This window comes from Podarcis cretensis (assembly GCF_951804945.1).
Source record: "Podarcis cretensis genome assembly, chromosome: 8".
Lineage (NCBI taxonomy): Eukaryota > Metazoa > Chordata > Lepidosauria > Squamata > Lacertidae > Podarcis > Podarcis cretensis.
The window spans coordinates 50,596,381-50,614,283 of NC_137177.1; the positions used below are offsets into that span (position 1 = coordinate 50,596,381).

The 17,903-nt window shown below is 46.9% G+C and overlaps 1 protein-coding gene across 6 annotated transcripts in view; it reads left to right on the plus strand.

The window, feature by feature from the left end:
• PMFBP1 (polyamine modulated factor 1 binding protein 1) overlaps window positions 1-17,903 on the plus strand; it is an 81,120-nt gene that overhangs the window by 6,783 nt on the left and 56,434 nt on the right. For all 6 annotated transcript variants that reach the window (XM_079986599.1, XM_079986604.1, XM_079986598.1 and 3 more), the window contains exon 3: window positions 5,596-5,730. In XM_079986599.1, coding sequence (XP_079842725.1) covers window positions 5,596-5,730 — 135 coding nt within the window. The remainder of the gene's footprint in view (window positions 1-5,595; window positions 5,731-17,903) is intronic.

A 17,903-nucleotide genomic window follows, 5' to 3' on the forward strand; every position in this document is an offset into this window, starting at 1 on the left:
ACTGGGGCTGATGGGGAACTGGAGTCCAATAACATCTGCAGAGAGAGGCCACAGGTCTCTCACCCTTGGCCTTTCTATCAAACATTTACTATAACCACAAGAAAACAAACAATAAAAAACCCAGTGATACAATCCCAACAAGATGCAGATACTGTTTGTGGGTGGTTTGCCTGCCCAAGGATGTGATATTCAGCCTGTTCTGGCCTGATCTGTGTGTCTGATAAATATCAGGAGTGCAGTTAGAACTTGCATATCCAGCTTTGACTCGGGAAGCACAGCTATTCTCAGTAGCTCTGAGTACTTTTCACAAGCTTTGGTTTGTGGCCTCCTACAGCCCCTTTGCACCGTTCCCTCCAGTCATCCAGGCTCTGGAAATCTCAAAACAGTATTATTGTAATGTGTTATTGTTGAGGCTGTCTTTGGAGACAATTTGGAAACTGTGGCTACTTCAGAACACAACTGCTGACCTGGGCTGGGTGACAACATTCTCTCTCTCTCTCTCTCTCTCTCTCTCTCTCTCTCTCTCCCTCCCTCCCTCCCTCCCTCCCTCTAAAAAAACCGTTAAGACAGTCCCACTAGCTCTCAGTTAATTACTGAGCTCAATTCAAGGTGCAGGGCCTTTTTTTCTTAAATTCAGAAGGGTTCTTCTTATGCTCCTGTGGCTTTGAAATTTCTGAAGAGCTCCATTGTTTGGCCACTGATGGGCATTCCAGGCTGATTTGATCTTTCCGTAGAAGATTACTTGGATTAATGAGATCAGTCAGGCTCAGAGACTCAGCTGCAGTTGGACTGACGATCAAGCTGGAGGTGTGTTAGCCAGGCATAGAGCTCTGTACTGCCAGCACATTACTTCCGTTGCCAAGAAGTTGTTGTCTCTTTTACACACGCAGAGTGAAACCTCTGGTTTCTGAAAAGGAAGGCTAGAATAGTATTAGTGTGTTGTCCCACATTCTGCTTGCACAGCTGCCCATAGCTCCAAAGGCTGTCAGGAAGATCTCTGTGCCCTAGTTAGAGAAACTGCAATAAGCCGTACTCTTCTGACGCTCTTGGCAAGTGGCTGTCGCAGTCCCTCATAGTTTTAACGGCAATGCTGCTTTTGGTTCTTGGGAGAGGAGGTCTTGAAGTTCTGGCTCTGGGTGTTGCTACTCTTTAATGCTGATGGTTCTGGTGTCTCCCTCTGACCCTCTTCTTTTTTGGCCCTCTTTCTCAGCAGCACATCAGCCTTGGTTCCCTCTCCCTCCCCACTCCCTTGCTCACAACACACAGACTCTCCCTCTCATGTCCTTTTCTCCTCCTCACTGAATTCATCTTTGGCTTCCTTAGTGAAAACTGTGCTGTTCTTCTCCTGTTTTTGTATTAATCTGCCTCTGTAGCTGGAATTTTGCAGCAGCTCATCCAGTGGCTGGGCTAACAGGATCCAGCATACTTAGTTTTATCACTCTTGCATGTGGTGCCAATATCTTGCTTCACAAGTAGATTTCAGAAGCTGGTGCTCTGTGGACTCTTGCTCAGCCCCCAGTATGCAAAACACTGGAACTATCTGCATCCCTTTGAGTCTGGTTTTGGTCACTGATGGGTGCTGGGGAGAGGGGGCCCTGCAGATTTTCCAGTTCAGCTTCCTTCTAGATTGGCTGCCACAGATCCCTCCCTAATGCACGCCCCCTCTCATTTGTGGGTTTATTTATTTGTTTCATTTTTAGAAGGTATGGGCTGCCCTTCAGTATAATATTTCCAGGATATCTTTCAAATAAAAAGAAAAACAAATACATAAACACCAAAACCATAAAATCAAAGGGCATCTGATAAAAGCAATGTAAAATAGCCACAATGATTTGTTAAAAGATCTATGGAAGCAAATGGATTTCCATCTGGTGCCAAAATGACATTGAAGTTGGTGTAGAGTGAGCTGCCTTATAGGACAGCGGTGTCACCACCAAGGAGTCCCTCCCTCTTTGCCCTGTCCTCATCATCCTCTGCATGGAGCCCTTTCTGCCCCGCCCCCTCTTTCTCTTCCGGAGAAAGTGGAGCAATTGCAGTGTCTTTATGTAGAATCATGGCTGTACCATTTTAGTTTGTGGGGTGGAGTGCAGAGGTGGATGCTCAGATCTACAGAGTGCAAAGTCTTTTGCTCCACCCCTTGTTGACCGCCCAGTAGCCTGGCTTGGACTTGTCTGTGCTGATGACAGTCTAGGCTGCATTTCACATTTACACTGTAATTAATTACTGGTAGTTAATTATTTTTAATATTTCTATTCCACCTTTCCTCCAAGGAGCTCCAGGTTACTTAAAGGGTTCCCCCTCTTACAACAACTTTGTGCTGCAGGTTAGGCAGTGGAAGAGCCAGGATTTGAATTTGGGCCCGTCCAGTCCAAGTATACTATGTCACATCATAAATTATAGAGTTTGAAGCATCCCTGTTGTTTACGACTTACATATGAGTACTAATGCCTGGGAATTCCTAGGGATTCCCCTTCAGTTTCTTGGAGTTCAAGGTTCCATATCCAGCTTGTTCATGACTTTCATTTGCATGCCAGAAGGATCTCTCCCTCCCTCAATTCTTTTGGGGAAGCTGCACAAGTCCAGGAAGAACAGCCCTCTCCATTCCCTCTGGTGTGCTTACTGCAATTCTGGCACTCTTGTTCCCAGACAGTTTCCTTTAACAGTCTGCCCTAACTCTGCAGCTCTGGATTCTGTATGGGAGAGGGGGAGGCCTTTCTCTTCCCAACCTCCCACATCCAAAGTATCTGGGGACACTTTGCATCTCTTTCCAGAGATTTTGACATGATTATTGTCATAGGGAACCTGAAGCCATGGAAGTTAGCCCCAAAGTTTGCAATACTCAAGGGACTCTTGTGAGTCTTAGTCCTCCGAGCCTGAGGTTTTCCTCCCCACCCCCTAAAAACACCTCCTTTTAACATCCCTGGGGGCATATGTGGAGTTTCTGCTGAAGCCAAGAGTAGCTTTGCTTTGCATGGGTAATTAACTGGATCATGTAACAGACAAAAAATGTTTTTCCTGTACTGCGGTAATAATAAATCTGTTGCTACTTCTGGCCTGCTGTGTTTTGACCATAGTTGGAGATGTCTAATGACCGAGTGATTTTTCTCCCACAAAGTTCAAATAACAACAAAGAACCTGCTTCATTCCAATAGGACTGGCAGGCAAGAATAAGAAACTGCCAATGCCTCCATAGGATACAAGTGAGGAGCTGCATCTTTTTCTCAGAGTTTGGAACTGTTGAAAGATGTGGCAAAGTTCAGGATTCTCCAGTCATGCCTAACCTGTGGCAGAGGCTTTGCATAGATTTCCCCATAGGCCAGATTCTCCCCAATGCCAGCTCATGGTGCTCAGGTGCTTCAGCACTCCCTTGCAGATTAAAAAACACACATGTAATATTGTGTTTCTGTCATGGGCCGTCAGTAGCACTGATTGAAGGTTTGGATAAAAAGGTGGCAATGTTGGAGCCTTTTTAGTTTGGAAAAAAAGCTTGAGTTAAGGGAAGATATGAAGGAAGTATATCGAATTATATATTGGATAAAATGAAAAAGATGGATTTCACTTTCAGCAAAGGCCATTCAGTGAAGCTGAATGTTGGGAAATTCAGGACAGACAAAAGGAACTACTTTTTCACACAGCACATAGTTAAATGATGGAATTCCTTGATACAGGATGATTGCCACCAACTTGAATTAGACAACCTCCTGGAGGACTTATCCAGTACTTATCCTACTAGCCGTGATGGCTGTGTATTAATTACCTTCAGTGCCAGAGGCAGTATGCTGAGAATCGCAAGTGGGCAGAGGTCCTGCTTTTGGAGTTCCCATTGGGCCATCTGGTTGGGCCCTGGGAGAACAAGATGCTAGACCAGATGGGCCTTTAACCTGATCCAGCAGGGCTTCTCTTATGGGAACATACATTGATGCTGAATGTGTGGGGTGTCAATTATGTATTTATATTTATCAGTAAGAGACACGAAGGAGTACCCTTGGGGAGGTGGGCAACTGTCAAGGGGGCTCTACAAAATGGAGTATAGAAGCAGGGTCGCATCTTCTTCCTGCCATTTCTGTCTGTGATGAGACAAGTAGCTATGGCTTCTAACACCACAAATATTTGGCTGGCAGGAAAGGTGAAGACAGTGAGGGAGAGTTGTGGCTAGACAAGATATGGTTCTGTGGAGGCTGTTTTCCATTGTACCTGTCTTCCAAATCACATGTTTGCTTATGCACCTGAACTCGTATGGCATCAACTGCATCAGTATTCCTCATTTTTTTGAAGGTGTAACTTTCCTTGCTCACGCACTATAGCTTTGCTCAAGTGACCTTCTACACATATCCTATCTGTACATTAGCACTGCTTAGGAATGTGTTTGTCTCTTCTGTCTAAAAATACCCAGCTGGTAGGATTCACGATCCATGAAGGCTAATTGAAACAATTTCTCTTCAGGTTTTGGCAGGTGATGCATGCATCTTAAGCATTAATATCTATAAACTGAATAGTTAATGAATCTAGGCTCTAATAATGAATTAGAAACACTGAAATTATCAGGATGTGTAGGAGAATTTTCAGTCACGTTTGCTTATTAAAAGCTTGCTACTTAATAAGCTAATCACTTTATTTGACCCCAAAGGAGTAGCTTGGTTGATTAGGAACAGGTTTCTGTGTGCCAAAACTTTACCAGTGAAGACTTCTGGGTGAACTCCTTCATTTTTGGTAGCTACTGGGAAGCACAGTTTTGTTGCCCTCCTTTTCCTGCTCCCAGCAGCTAGAAGGGAGAGGTGGCTGCCTATCTTGGCAAATGGTGGCACAAGTGAACTTGCAAACCCACCAGGTGAGCTGGCCCTGGCTTTGTCTCATGGCAGCATGGATTTGGTCCCTTCTGTTGTTCTCCAGCAGGGAGTTGGCCAGGGCAACTGCCTCTTTGAAGGGCTAAGAGGGACAGGACATCCTGGGAATGGAGACATGAGTTTGGGACATTTGTGGCTTGGTGCTGGGCCGAAAAGCTCAATGTTGGGATTAAGTCCCTGTACTGTCGAACACTATTGGTTCTGTGAGGTGACACCCCTGATGGTTTAAGATTGAGAGGTTCTGGAAAGAGCAGTCAGAACCCTCTCTCCATTTATTGCCTCTTCCTCCCGCCTACCTGCTGCCATTCCCACATATCCTTCTCTCAGAAAAGAAAGACACACTTGAGTTGAAAGAGATGTTCTGGCTGCAAAGTTCTGCATAGGCTGCCTGAAGACAGTGGCTTCCTAAGGTTACTAAGTGATTCTGGTATGCAGAAGGCCAGACCCAACTGTTTCCTGCAAAAAGTAGCCCCAGCTGCTTCCTGCAAAGGCAAACAAGACCTGGATAGGAAGGCCCTTTTCTGAAGTTTGGTTTCTCCCCCGCCCCTCCAGGTAGACTAGGAACATACTCAACTCCACGTTCTGGGTCTTGATGGTGGCGTCTGTCCTTGTTGCCAGCTGGTTTCTGAGCCAAGCCACTTTCTCAGAAAATGCCCTCTGGGGTAGACCCAGTCTGCTGTCCTTGTTTCCTAATTCTCAACACTGAGTTGGGTGTCTGAGGCTCTACTTTTTCTCTCTTCTCCATGTGCAGATGGAGGTGAGGCTTCTACAGGCCTACATCATAGATCTGAGTGACCAGAACACCATCTTGATTCAGACAGTGGAGGAGCTGGAGAACCAAATGCTTGACCTCATGAAACTGGCTGCAGCTGAGGACAAATTTCAGGTATGTGTAGGGGCTGGATGAGGGGGTCACAGTCCTGGGTTCCAGGGCACAAATTTCCTTGCTGATAGCTGTGGGTCTGCCTGTTTAAGGCAGAGACAGGATGCCCAACTCCATTCACTCTGAAAGAGGCACTTCTACATTAACTGAAGTTGCAGCACCGTGTTAACCACAGAAAAACCTTTGTGTCATATATTAATGCCTTCTGAGTTAACTTCCTGTTTATTTTAGCACCCCTGGTGGCCTTTTCTCTTCTCTTCATCACTGTAGGCCTTTCAGCTCCCATCTTTATTAGCCCTCCCTTGAAATTGTTGATCTTCTAGCAGAAATATGTAAGGGTTTGTTAAATCATTCAATTTACCAGAGGCTATTAGAGGGTAGCCAAAATAAATCTAATTTATTTATTTTAAATATATATTATGGAGGAGGCCAGAAATTACAGGCTCCTTAATGGTGGAAAGCACAATTAAAACTTGAATGATTAAACATTTAAAACAGCCCCTCCCTCAATGTGGTACCCCCCAGATCTTTTCGGAGAACTGCTTGCATCATCCCTGAGCACTAAATAAGCTAGATGGGGCTGATGCAAGTTGTAGTTAGAAACATCCGGAGGGCACCAGGTTAAGGAAGCTCGGAACAGAAAATACAAGCCTTTGGAGGAAGAGTTATGGGGGTTTTGCCAAGGGGAATCTTGCCTTGCCAGCCTTTCTGGAGTTCTTTGAGAGGGTTGGTACACAGAGAGATCCCAGTAAACTTTTTGTGTTTGGACCTCCAAGTGGCTTTTGGCAGACTCCATCCCCAGAGGCTTCAGTCCTGGAATAAGAGAACAGGCCTTGCTTTGCTATCAGTAACTACGTAGAGAGACAGCATAGGAATAAAAGGACAGTTTCTGCAGTAGAGGCAAGGAGGGAGTGGGGTCACCTGAGGACCTGTTTTGGAACCAGGCTATGTCACTGAGTCACAGATGAACTGGAGGCTGGAGTGAGTGGTGAGATGACCAGTTTGGCAGATGACTCCAAACTACTTCAGGAGGGTAAAGACTTGCACAAATTACAAACAACTCCAAAGGGAGTGCCTGCCAGCTAAGCAGAGGTGCCATTTAGTGTAAGTCAACTTGAATTTCTGTGTATTGGGGGAAAATAATCCTTAATGATCATATAAGACCCTGATAGGGGGTCTTAAACTGACTTTCTAAGGAAGTATTGGGACTGGAATGATGTAAAGTTCAGTGAAAAATCCAATTCTGTATGCAGCTGGGGTGGGTGGGAAAGGAAAATTCCAAGCTAGGGCTTGGAAAGGAGGTGTCCAAGGAGCTTAATGGCTTTATGTTCATCTCTGGCACTGCTGCCGTTGTGCACCTTTCTGGTTGTCCCTTCTCAAAAGCATGCAGTAGAGCAGGAAAAGGGCAACCTGAGTGATCAGGAGGTTAGAGCACCTTCTGTATGAGGTGCAATTAAAGCCTTTAATGGTTTTTAGATTAGAAAAGAAAGAACTTAATAGAAGTTCATTGAATTATGCATCATGTGCAGAACATGGAACAGAGAGGAGTTTTTCTCCCTTTCTTATTAGAACTTGGGGCCCACCAATGAAAGGATTAACAGGTGATGGTATGTCTTTACACAATGCAGTTCACTTGTGGAATTCCTGAGATGGGGTGCTGTGGTAGATGCTGGTTTTTTCCTGGCTTGAAAAGTGGATTCAGCAAAGTCTTGGAGTTGAATTCTCTGGATGCTGTTCAACTAAAGTTTACTCAGTATTGACCTGTTGAAATTAATGGATCAAATTTACCATAGTCATGTTCCTTAATTTCAGTGAGTCAAGCCCCCTCTACTGCTCTTGGTGATTGCAGCTCCATGTTCAGAGGCAACATACCTCCAAGTACTCATTGCTAGAGAAAAGAAGGAGGAGGACCGCCTCTGTTTGTGGGTGCTAGAAGTGCCTGCAGGAGGGTAGCCATGGGAAGACTTGCCTTATTCTCACATCCAGCAAGCTGTGCTTCTCTAACAACTCTGCTTTGTCTCTTCAGCTCATTGCACATGCCCTTTTCCTCTCTTGTCCCATCAGTTACTGTGCTTTTCCCCTTTCAGTTTCCTTGCCTTTCCTCCCAACCAACCCACTGCAGAAATCATTTTCTGTCCCACTAGCATTCTGGAATCGCCCTCAAACCTACAGTAACCTCCCTGGTTTTCCTTTTCCCTCTCTTTTCACAGGTTCTTCTGAATCTCTCTACATCTTTTCCCTGTTTCAGTGGGTCTTTCTGAACCCCCTTCTCTTGTTCTACAGGTCTTTTGGCAAGCCTCCTCCCTCATTTCTCTTTCTTACGGTAGCTGTCAACTCATGGGGGGAGGCATAGAAATTAGCAAGTTAACCTTTTCACATCATGAAGATGAGTCACTTGTACATCAAATTACAGCTCCGATGACCAATGGAAAAGCTGGAAACCCTGCTCTTTCCTCACCAGACAGGACTCTCTCTCCTTAGAGCTCTCAATTTCCACCCTTTCTCTCCCCCCCCCTTATTTTTTGCTCTCTGTCCTCCACTCCACCTTACCCCTCCTCTTCCTCTTTCCTGAGTTTGGCAACAAAGGCAGCTTCCCCTTTCCCAGCACTTAACCTGGTGCAGGAATCTCTGCCCCAGTTGAATAGAACCACTGGCTTTTTCTCTGCTACATGCCCTTAGGCAGAAAAAAGGGCAGCCTGTAGATGGGTCTGTGTGTGTGCTGGTCCCACAGATTGGACTGCGAATGAGAGGACCCATGGGCCAGTCTTCCCATCTCTCTCTCTTGGAGAATCTTGTCCCTTACTGCAGCAAGTGGCTGTTGCCTGATTCGTAAGGTTGGGAGAAATGCGAATCCAGGTTGCAGGGTGAGAGGGGCCAGCAGGGTGTTCCTGCTCTTCCCAAAGCTTTGGAGTGCTAGGTATACCATAACAGATGGCAAACAGAAAACTGAGCTAAGAAGAAAAAGTGGGAAAGAAAACTCAAATTTGTTGATTGCATATATGACAGAGATATTGTTTAATTGCGTGTGTGTGTGCGCGCGCGCACACACACACACACACACTATGGCCAAACACATACTGACAAAGTCTTCATCGGTAGCCTTGTGTCCTTTAAAAACATAATAGCTGGACAATTTGATAACTGCTTATTGGAGGAGGACCAAACCCTCAACTGCAACGATTTGTTATGTATAGGAGTTCTGAATGAACACTTCAGTCCCCTGCTGACGTCCTTTATTCTATGCATTCCTGGTTATTTGTGCTGCTGATGGTATAGGGGTGCTTATCTACCTGACCCTGCTTTCAATATCTTTGTGCCTGCAAAAGTTTTGGGGTGGGCATACAGCTTCTCTTCCAGACAGTTCATGTCCCGTGTCTTCCTGGTGAAATCCTGCTTTTGTTGCCCTATAACACAGGGGTGTATCCAGATGCCAGTAATGCAGCAACCCTGAGGAAGTGCTGCAGAACAACCAAAGTAGAATGATGTGTGGTTGGCCCTATATAAATCCACCACTGTTAGGCTATTATTGTGTCAATGGCATGTTGCATAACACAGCTGCAAAAAAACCCATCAGTCTGGGGTTCCAAAACTGTTCCTCAGCAGTCACCTAGAGTTGCCCCATTCTCTTTCCATGGCTCTGGAGAAAGGAGTGTGGGACAAGGGCTTTTAGCTTCCTTGGGTGTCTGCTGTCTCCTTCCTATCCCACACTGCGGCAAGGGTAAGGGCAACTCCTGACAGGCTTGAAAAGTGCCTTGTTTGTTGTTGGTGTGTGTGTGTGTTAATGGTGTAGGATGGTCAATAGTGGTGCATGGCCATGCGCTCAAAGAACCTTAATGTTAACAGGTACTCTCAAATTAGTCATCTAGCAGAAAACATCTTCAATCCTTTCTTTAGGGTTTGTGCAGGTTTTAATTTGGCCTAAAGCCACAGAATTCCCCCTTCTTTCATGCATTTTAAGCCTCCCTATGCTCAGGAAGATTCTGTTTTCTCTAAGACAAGAGCAATCCTGTACTTGTTTTCCACTTTAAATAGTTCATTGTTTCCTAACCAAACTGTGGGGTCCATCAAAAGCTGGAAAGTGGGCAAAGGGCAGTTCTTGCTGCTCTGCCTACTGAGGTCCCTTCAGTCAGTTCTGGCTTTCTCTTCAAATGAGTGGTTCTGTTGGCGAGTCAAAAGTTCCCCGGCATCTCGACTTGCACCTGCCCAGGACCCTGCTTGGCCTGGCCTGCAGACAACCATTTGCCCACTCCCTCCCAGGTAGGCAGCACTGGGTGAGCTCTTCTCTCTGCCCTTCTGTGCTTCGCTTTGCCTGCTGGCACAATCCAGGATGTGGGGAGAGGCTGCACAGAGCTCCCTGGATTCCCAGAGCTATAGAGACACCTGCTGGGCAGTGCTGGGAGTGGCAGCAGGTGGCTGGAGCTGTATGCGCATGCCTGGCTCTTGCTTGGGCCTCCATCAGCTGGGCTTGTTTCTTTTGCCAAATGCCCACTTGGACCTATGACGGTGAAGGCAACGGCTTCTGAATGGCAGCTGGCAAGAGAGCCATCCTAACTCTGATTTGCAAGGTGTTGGCAGCAAACTCTGCTTTGTTCTGTCACAGATGTCTGCTGGGATGGGTGGACCTTCAACCCAGTCTGGCCTGGCAAGTCCTGTGGCCAGCTCTCCCAGCCCTGCTCTGCCCTGTCAGCCCTGCCCTGAGGAAGCCTCTTTCCTAGTATGTGCTCTCCGTAGCTCTTTGGGTTTCAACTGCAGGACCAAGGGCTCATGGGGGGGGCAGGTTTCAGCTTCTCAGCATGACTGGTGGTCCCTTGAACCAGTAAGAGAAGTGTGGGAGTTCAGCCCTTTTGGGTTTTTTATTTTATTTTTATTTTCCGACCTCTGTGCTAAGGAGGAATAATAAGCAGAAAATTCCTCTCTACCTGATTATCAAAGTAGCAGAATAGCTGTCCCCTTGCAACCCCAGGGTGTGGTTTGTCTGGGTAGGCTTCTCTCTTGTGCGGGGGGGGGGGGCAGTGGGCCTGCACCAATTTGCTTGTGTGGACTGAAGCAATTGCCTGAAATGGCAAAGGGGAGGCATGAAAGGCACCCCAGTGGTTTCTCTAGCTGAGGAACTGGTGTCTGGATTGGTATGGGGGGTGGGGTGCCTGTATGAGGTGGCAGAAATGCAATTTGGGCAGAAATTGAATTCCTCTGATAAGGAATTCAGAAGCAGCTGCCGCCGCTGCCTCATTCACTCAGCAGCCGAATAATCATATGCGCTTTAATAATCTTTATTTTACAGGAGTATGTTGCCAGGGCAACGGAATGTAAGCAGCAGAACGGCCCCTTGCCGCTCTCAAAGGCAAATCTGCAGAAAGAGATTCTCTTGCTGCCTCTCCCCCCCCCCCAGCCCCCTCTCTTTCAGTGTAATGATGGCTCTTATTTTTCATGCGCTGATTTCATAATCGCCTAGAAGGGTCCCTTTCCCCGTTTCCTTTATTTATGTCTGAGGACAGGCCTGGGCAGATGCCTAGAAGCATCCCAGCTGTGTGGGGAGGGGGGGCATCAAGCAAGCTATTGGGCTGGGGAAGGGGGGAATTAATCAGACAGCCTCTTGCTATGCCTTTCCTCCCCGGTGCTGTTTGCCTTCCACTCAGCCCAACCAGGTGATTGTCAGGGTCAGGGAGAAGTCAGGAACTGATTGCATTAATTGGAAATTATTGGCTAGGTGCATATTTGGTGTGTTGGGTTGGGAGGGGTCTTTAGAACAGGGCAAATTGAATCACAGTCAGGAGAATAATGAGGCCCCCAGGCCGCAAGCTCTGCAAAGGGCGCCCTCCTTCCAGAGTGTTTCCTATAATGGATTCTGCTCTCTTGCTGGAAAGGTGACGTCTTCCCTGGCTGCCCTCCCCCCCCCCCCCCGCCAAAAAAGACGTAGGCATCTTGATTAGGTGATCTGGGAAATTGGCTGGTTTGGAAACATTTAAAATGTTGGGTCCCTGGAACTGTAGATCCCCCATCTAGGCAGCCGATGCTGTGGCTGCTCATCAGTCTCCTTCCTGCCACTCCAGGTGCCAAGGGCCAGGCTTTGGATTCAGAGCCAGTGAAAAAGAGTCAGGCCCTGCGGAGGAGGATGAAGCTTCTGCCCACGTGCAGTTGGTGGGCTGGAGCAGAGGTCACTCTGTTTCCCCTGCGCTGGTATCATGGAGTCCAAAGGGATCTTGGAGGTCATGATGTGCTTCAACCCTCTTCTCAATGTAGGACGTAGCCAACATGCTATCCCTGAAGGGTGGCCATTCAGCCTCTGCTTGAAACATCCCCAAAGAAGGTGAAGAGTGCGTCCCCTCCCACAGCAGTGATGCTTCTTCCACTATCAAGCAGCTCTTTCTCTTAGGAAGCTTCTTCTGATCTTTAGCCAAAATTAGCTTCCTTGCCATTTTCACTCATGGAGTGCCTGTCCTGTCCTCTGAAGCAACAGAGAACAAAAGTCGACTGCACCTTCAGATGTTTGAAATACCTGCTGTCACCTGCCTCATTCACCTTCTCTTTTCCACGCTAAGCATGCCCAGCAGTTCTTTCAACTGTTTATCGCAGAGCTTTGTTCCCTTGCCACCCTTCTCTTGACACACTACAGTTTGTTCATGCTCTCCTTAAAATATGGTGCCCAGAACTGTACACATTACTCTAGATGCCAGTCTGAGCAGCACAGAATTCAGCAGAACTATGACTTTCCATGATCTAGATCCCATACTTTCCCCTCCATTGGCCACTTAATAATATTTCTGCCCATTGTAACAATTGTAATGCACTGTGCTAGATGCTGTGTGGGTTTTTAATTGTATTTTTATTGCTTGTTTTTTCTTTTATTATATTACAATTTGCATTCAATAAAATTCAATTTGTAATGCAATGGAATACAATATAAGAAATGGAAGTAGGAATGTAAATTCAGTTTAAAATTAATATAAATACTTAATGCAGACATGCTGTAGACCACAGTTTGGGAACTCCTGACCTAGATGTCATGCTTTTATTAATGCAACCTAGTCCTATGTTTGCTTTTTTTAAGCAGCTGTGTTGGGCTGCTTGCTCATTTTTGGCTTGTGAACAGCCTCTGTACCAGATCCTTTCCGCAGATCCTGTTGCCAAGCCAAGGCTCCCCCATCGTGTTCATGTTTCTTTGATTCTTTTGTTCTTAAGTGCTGGACTTCACGTTTATCTGTATTGAATTTTCTCTTGTTGGTTTCAGCCCAGTGTTCTCGCCTGTCAAGATCACTTTGGATCTGACATCTGTCTTTTGTGCTGATGTCTCCCTCCCAGCTTTGTGTCACCTGCAAATTTGGTTAGAGCCCTCTCTACGTTTCCATCCAAGTCATTTGTAAAAAGGTTGAACAGCCCGGGGCTTTGCAAAGAGCCCTCTGGCACACCACATAAGACCTCGTTCCAGTTTGAGGCAGAGCCATTCATGAGCCCTTGTTGGATATGGTTGCTCAGCCAGCTAAGAGAAGAGAGGCAGGACAGAACAGCGGTATAAGTGGGGTGGGGTGAGGAGAGCTCATGTTCGGCTGATTGTGACCCGTTCTAGGGTAGAACTGCTCTCCCCAAGGTGCCCTGTCTGTGGGCCAGGGCCTCTTGCTCTTTGGGCTTTTCTGGGAATCCCTGCTTGGAAGCCTTCTAAGCCCCCCAGCCGCTTCTGCTGCTGAAAGGATATCCTCCTCCACTCTCCCCACATAGTGCTTGCAGTCCATCTGATTTGCTTAAATGCTGTGGGGAAGAGCATTAGCACATTTTCCATGCCAGATGTGCACCCGAGCCTATCCCCTCTTTCCCAGGATAGCTGCGTAACTAAACTGAGGTAGGGAGAAGGTGGGAGGCATGTTTTGTGCTTTGCTCTAAGCCTCCTATTCTGATTCCTGGCTTCTGCTGTTCTCATTGTTCCTCTCCAGTCAAATGGTAGATAGCAGAAAAGCACATTACTTGTGAAAAACAATGAACTGTAACATTCAAAAAGCGGGACATGGTGTGTGTTGCCAACTATGTTTGCCATGACTTGGAATTTTATGGCTTGCTGAACTATACTCTAAAATTCTGTGTGCTCCTGAAAAGCTACAAAATATAAACTGTATCACAGTTTAAAACAAAGATGATTTTTCACAATTGCCACAGATCAAGAACTGTATTGGAGTACTATTAAGCTTTCTGCTTGAAGGCTCTGATCTCCCATCCAATAATTGGTAGCACCTTCTATGGCCTGAATAGGGTGACTCAGTTGTGCTCAACTTGATCCTTCCCTCCCCCAAACCCAGCAAGTGTTCCGTGTTTGCTCACTCTGCAGAGGAATGCAAATCCAAAGGCTGTTTAAATCTGCCACTCCTAGAGCATTTGTGGGGAGGTTCCTAGTTAGCCATTGTGAGGTCACCTTGCTTGCAACAGCCTGTCCCTGTCCAGTACGGAGGAGATATTTCCTCCTGCCTATGTAGCAATGGCTGCTCTTTTTTCCATTTTGGATTAGAGGCCTGGCAAAGATCAGGTGTGAACGTGCAGACTGAGCATAGAGCCTTCTCTTCCTCACAGGGCCATGTACGTTGGAGCATGGCTGTTCATGGCAGAGCGAATGAATGGCTTGGTTGCGAGAAGGGCATCTTTCACCAGCCCACCCCCTTGAAGAGCCAGTTGTGCTCGGAGCAGCCTGGGCTTTGGAGGGTGGCTGTTCCATTTCCTTCTTCCTCTTCTGCTTGGGAGCTGTCTTTGTCTCTGGAACATGGACCAAGCAATTTAATAAATGAACTCATCAAGCCCAGCTCTTCTTCAAAAAGGCTTGGCGACTCTTCATGCCTCCCATGCTATTTCCAGCAGGCCCTCACAAGTCAGGGAATCCTGCCAGCAACATCTTCAGGCAGGCAGAGCCCTGGGATCCAGCAAGAGGAAAGCCCACCCCGAGTGGCATTTAATCCCAGTCAGCTAATTGCAAACCATGGTGTCTTACATACATTTCCAATAGGGAAAAATTGAGTGGTTCTCAACTGCTGCTGAGTTTGATTACCAGGATCAATAAGGCATAGGATGTTTCAGAATCTGGAGCTGCAGGAAACTATGAGGTTGCACAAGCTCAATGAGAATTGTTGGGCATCTCTTCCAGGCCTGGCCTGCCATACTGAGGCAAGGCCTACTGCATGGGGCAGTTCCTCTTGTCTCCAGCAGCACCCTGTAGACTAGTGTGTGGGCCAGGTTGCAGGGGGAAAGGCGAAAAATGAGTGGCTGGCAGGAAATGCAGCTTTTGCCAGGGAAAGTGCTGAGCTTGGTGCACTATTGTCTGAAAGTCATGAGCCAGGTGTGCTCCTGATGTGGTGCTGTGGAGTCTGTGGCCCGTTGAGGTGCCCTACCACCACCCTGCCATTTCTGGGGCAATGGAGGGTAAGAAAGTGGCTGTAGCCTCACCTCCCTTTTGCTGTTGTGTGCATGGGCCAAGAGTGATGCTCATAAGAGGGTCCTTGAGGCCACCATGTCGAGACTTGGCAAGGCCTCTTTCCCCTCCACTTACTTTGGAACTGTTCAGACTTTGTGTAAAGCAGCATGTTCAGTTGTGGGCCAGAAAGTCCAAAAAGAGAGAGGAGAGAAAGCCATTGAGATTTGGAAGGGAGGCAAAAGCAAGGATAACCAAGAGTCTGGAGCACAAAGTTTGAGGCCTGGCCCAGACCCTCCTGTGAACTTTCTGCCAATTCTGTTGGTCTTTTCTCTAAAACTGTTCTTTCTGGTGGGAGGGGTGTCACACCACTTCTTTTATTCTAACTGCTCTTTCTTCATAGTCACCTGGTGGGCGGGATGTCACACAGTGCTGCTTCCATCTCACCACTTATTTTATGTAGTAGGCATTGCCTCCAACACTTGCATCTGCCGCCTCCACTGTATGTGTTTTCTTCTCTCCCTGCACCCTGCTTGTGGGCACCACTGTGCCTTTCTCTTTCCTGCTATGCTGGGTACAGAACTGGAGCTTCAGAAATGGAGGCTGCCCCCACCCCTCCTACTACACAGTCCACCAGCACAGACCCCTCTGCTTAATGCCTGTTGAATTCTGTGCTGTGTGCTAATGGGAGCCTGTACTCTGTAACAGGGTCACCAGGTGGAAGCGAAACTGCCCCTCTGCATAGAGCTGGATCCAAATCAGAATACTGAAAAGCCTGGGTGGTGTTTTTTAAAATAATAATAATAATCCTTCCTTTTTAACAGCTTCAGAGCAAATCTCCCAAAGCAATTCCAGCCAAACTTCTAACATTTTAGATACATAAAAATTTTAGGGCTTGTGGTAGTGGAATTTGAATATTATTTATGGGTTTTCATTTTAAAGAGAAGAAAAATACAAAACTTTTTCCTTCCCCCTTTCTCTCTCTGCCCCCCCTTTCATTCTTCATCTCCACAGAGGAGTTTAATTTTAAATGATAAATGTCGAAATTAGAGACCATCGAGAAAATCCAATTTAGTGAGGAGTTTTAAAAATCCCATAATAAACGCCGAGTGAAATGTATGATTTAATGCGGGGCACCAATGGCTGCTATTATGTGCTATTAGCAAAGCGGGGCTGAGAGGGAGTCTTTATCACTGGCTGATGCTGGCTGGCCCGGCCTTTCCTCCTGCTATTGATTTGTAGCCGCTTGTCATAATGACATCGGGAAGCAATGAATGGAAGATGGGCTTTTGATAGGGTTGAGGGGGGCATGGGGGGGAGAGCAAAAATTCAGCAAGTTTTCTATCTCTTCTGCCTGATTAGATTTTTTCCCCTGTTCTTTTAAGAGCTTTCACATTCCAATAAAAATGCTAAACCAGCTCTGAAGCAGAATTGTTAGGGAGTAAATAGCTCATCGCTTTTAAAGGGGGAAGAGCAACATCTCGACAGCTCTGCTGACCTCACAGCATTTGAATCTGAAGAATGCTTCTCGTCTTGTGAAATGGAGGTGGCTGCTGGAGGCATCTTCGCCAGGGGCTTGTAGGCAGATCTCATAAACATGGTGGAGAGGGAGGGGCATTATGTGAGAAACGCAGCCAATTGCCCACAAAATGGACAAGGGGCCCTCCCTTAAAAAGGCTGGGCACTTCCAAGGCATTGCAGCATGGGGAGATCTCATGTTCATGTCTGCTGGGGAGAATATTGAACCCTGGGTTGAGAAAAGCAAGAAGATTCTTGCAGCTGTAGCTTCACTTTTGTCTTCAGGAATTAAGTGGTGCTGCCTCTGCCAGGAGGTGCCTCAAGCCTAGCTGTGGAGAGGAAGGGGCCACTGTGGGCTGGCTGTTGATCTACAACTGAAGCATGTCCCGCATCATGCAGCCACGTCGAGGTCCCATTGTGAATGGTTTTGAGATACTTTTGCGGACAGAAAGCCAAGACCCAGTGTTTTCCTGCAGCCTTGAGATAGCCTTGCAAGGAAGAACTGATTAAATGGTGGGCGCTTCAGAACAGATGAAAGAGAGGTTTACTCAGCACATAGTTAAACTATGGAATTCAGTTCCTCAGTATGCCTTAATGGCTGCAAACTTGGATTGCTTTGAAGGGGAATTAGATACATGCCTTGAGGATAAGGCTCTCATGGTTACTTGTCATGATGGCTGCTTGCCACTTCCAGGGAGGCAGCCTGCCTCTGAACACCAGTTGCTGGGGAGGCCAAGTGAGGAAGGTCCTCTTGGGCCTGTAAGTTTCCCAGGGAGAAGAATGCCAGACTAGACGGTCCCCCTTTGGCCTGATCCAGCTTCAGGGCTGCTCTTAGGTGCCCTTGCAAGCTGCTTATGTCATGGCCTAGCCAGGACATGGCTCTGAAGGGCATTACTGCTCCATTTCCAGTTCCTTGAAGCCTGCTTCCTTGCCTGGCCCCCTGGAGGTGGCTCTTCTTGCTGAGACCCAGGCCAGTTGCTATTTGACATGTCTGTCGTAAAGCAGCTGCATTGCTGTCCTCCTCCCATAAGGAGCAGGTGAAGGACCACATTTTGCCACCTTGCCCACAAGGATATCGTGGGGGAACATTGTCAAGTGCTTTGCTGAAATTAAGCTATGCTTTGTCCACAGTGGTCCCATGGTCTGCCTGTCTAGTAATTCCATGAGAAATGGAGATAAGGATGGGCTTGCATGGCTATTACTCTATAAAACTCACATTTGCTTCTGTTATACAATGCAGTTTTATTTTCTAGATACTCCAGGCCTACTGTTATAG